Below are 3,028 nucleotides of genomic sequence, written 5' to 3'. Positions count from 1 at the left end.
ACAAGAGGGTAACACCAAAACGACGACGTCATATTGACATTTACATATTGTTTTGGCAGTTGGCATATTTGACACCATTATTTTGTATTCAAGATTTGTACGATTTTTGTATAACTTTTTTGTTATATTACCTTGATGTATTAATGCAATAAAATACAATATCTCTTTTTAATGTAATGGATCCGAATAAAACAAAAAGTGCATCAGAAGGTATAGCAGTGAGTATATTTCTATTCATTTTAAAAGTGTTAAAACTGAATGTAACACAAATATTGCTATATTAGTACACGTTATTTTGTGTTATTGTCTTTATTGTCTTAATAATTATAAACACATGGGAACACTGGGAAATGTATTAAGAAAAATTATAGAATAACGTTTTCGTATAAATCCTAAATGGGTGGGTCCATCAGGTTTTTCCGAAGGTTACATCTCCCTTTAAATTATATTATTGAAAACAACAAGTTATACCTATCGAAATCTCTAGATCTTATATGCACTTGTGTATTACACAAGTACGAGAAAAGTAACCTATAAAACATTTTCAAAATGCTCTTTCTTCTTTTTACAATGTAGCATTAATTATTCTTTAATGTATTGGACAAAAATATACTAGAGAGATACTATATTATTAACATCTCTAATGTAATATTATATAGTATAATAGTCTTGTATGTAAAGAATACTTTGTGTATGATCAACAATTAAGATAGAGTTCATGCATCTGTCTTCTTAACTCTTCTAGTTGCCAATAATGAACTATTCATTTTTTCCAGCCAATGGGTATTACAGCACTGAATGAAACAGTGCTCAGCAACCAGCCAGAGTCAAGATATGAATGTCCTGTCTGTCTCAACTGGCTCCGAGATCCTGTCATTACAACCTGTGGTCATAAATTCTGCAAAAGTTGCATCACATCATGGCTACGGTAAGAACTGTCATGTTTCTTGATTTTCTCATAAGGTTTTCACTTAATTATCACAGATATCAGAAACAAATAGACCTGTCTTATCTAAAAAAGGTGATGTTCAATTTTTTTTGACACAGAAATGCTGATTTGATTTTAAAATCACCTGATTTATTCCTTGATTTTGTATGGTTTTCAATAGGAAATCTTTTTGAACATAATTGCTCTCTTAACAAATGGTAAATGATTTATGTTAATATAAGAATTCAAATCCAGTCATTGTCTATTTTAGACAATGGATAACAAATGCTTAGTGACCTTGGGTTATTTAGAAATCATGCAAATAAACATTTATTATTTACATTTGGAACCGTAAATATTTGTTTAAAATTTCAGGTATTATCATTTATTCATTACCTGAATGGATTTAACATTTTACTGCCTCATTCATACTTTAAACTGAAGATGGACTGGATTTTTACAAAATTACGAGTTTAAATTAATTTAGTGCTTTGGTGATTCGAAATTGAACTTTAGGACATGGTGTTTGGTTTACTTATTGTTTGTTTAACATGGAAAAGATATTCTCTCATGTGAGCTCTTTAATGGCAGTGGTACAAAGTCGACGGCCAATGTTAGCTGATGCTGTAGAAGTAGAGGTTCCTATAGATGATACAGGGTGTGTTTTGTGTAAATTTTGTAACTTTGGGCACTTTAAGAAATTTGGGTATTCCTAAAAGGCTTGCATATCTTAGATTCTGTGTGAGGAAATAAGGATGAGAGAAAATTGTCAAAAATTAACAATAATTATTGCTATTACAGGAATAGTGGCCACTGTCCGATTGACAACATCAACCTGAGTATGAAGGTGGATATCTTCCCTGACAATTACACCAAACGAGAGATACAAGAGCAGAGGATGTCTTGTCCGTTTGCAGCTAAAGGTATAGTTATAAAAAAAAATAAGTAAAACTAATTTGTTTTGTAAAACATATAACTAGACAAAAAGGGCGCCAGAGATTTGCGAATTACAGACTCACATAAGTCTATTGATCCATCTGAAGCTGGTAAAAAGGAGACGCTGTATATGTCTCGCGAGGAAAGCTAAAATCGGTTCTAATAAAGAGATATTTGTGTATCACATACCATTAAAATAATTATTTTAGCTGTCTGTAAATAAAATAACAATAAAAAAGCCTTTAATTCCATGCAATTTAAACAAATGTACAAAATTTAATATAACATGTCTAATTATTATTGTTGCTAGTGGAAAAATATAATTTAAAAAAAGCAGCCTTCTGTAAACTAATGCAATTGTTGGTCAAATGACAATTTCATTGAATTTTTAATTTATACAGTCAAGTGTTAGTAAAATAATTATAGTCAATTGAAATCTATCATTAATATTAGAAGCATTTATCTATTTATTGTTATCATAGCTTATGTATTTAGTATTTTATTGAATTTTTACAGTCAAATATTATTCAATTTGTAGTCTATCTGTAATATTAGTGGGTTTTTCTTTGTATTTGTGTAGGGTGCACAATGAAGGTGACCCCGCTGGACCTGGACGCGCACATCGCGGCGTGCGCGCACAACCAGCCGGACACGTCGGCGGCGCGCGCGCTGCCCTGCGCCTTCCGCGCCGTCGGCTGCACCGACACCTTCCTCTCGCAGGACGACATCAACAACCATCTGCAGAACGATCTACAGAAACATATGAGTGTGAGTTATCACAATCTAACTTACTTACTAATATTATAAACGAGCTGTTGCCCGCGACTTCGTCCGCGTGGTATTAGAAAACATACGAACTATATAAATTACAAAAGGCTACGTATCCCTCGGGAACCGGACATTTCTCGGGGATGAACCTTATCTCATGTTGACTCCAGACTTTGTTTTATATCTGTGCCAAATTTCAGTAAGTTATGTTGAACCGTTGCAGAATGATCGAATGTACATTAAAAAACTAAATTAATGAATCCCACGGGAACCGTAACTATTCCTGGGATAAAAAGTAACCTATGTGTTCTTCCAGACTATGCTCTAAACCTGTGCCAAATTTCATGGAGATCCGTTCAGCCGTTTAAGCTACAAACGCTAACGAACATCCATCCA

General features: G+C 33.2%; 1 protein-coding gene across 1 annotated transcript in view; it reads left to right on the top strand.

The window, feature by feature from the left end:
• Positions 1-57: 57 nt before the first annotated feature.
• Positions 58-3,028, top strand: part of LOC106103347 (TNF receptor-associated factor 6-like) — a 5,161-nt gene continuing 2,190 nt past the window's right edge. Inside the window, exons 1-4 of the mRNA XM_013283088.1 lie at positions 58-218; positions 777-928; positions 1,730-1,851; positions 2,445-2,632. Coding sequence (XP_013138542.1) covers positions 177-218; positions 777-928; positions 1,730-1,851; positions 2,445-2,632 — 504 coding nt within the window. The 5' untranslated portion in view covers positions 58-176. The remainder of the gene's footprint in view (positions 219-776; positions 929-1,729; positions 1,852-2,444; positions 2,633-3,028) is intronic.

The sequence above is a fragment of the Papilio polytes genome, unplaced genomic scaffold (assembly GCF_000836215.1).
Source record: "Papilio polytes unplaced genomic scaffold, Ppol_1.0 DF823823.1, whole genome shotgun sequence".
NCBI lineage: Eukaryota > Metazoa > Arthropoda > Insecta > Lepidoptera > Papilionidae > Papilio > Papilio polytes.
This window is presented reverse-complemented; position numbering and strand designations above follow the sequence as displayed.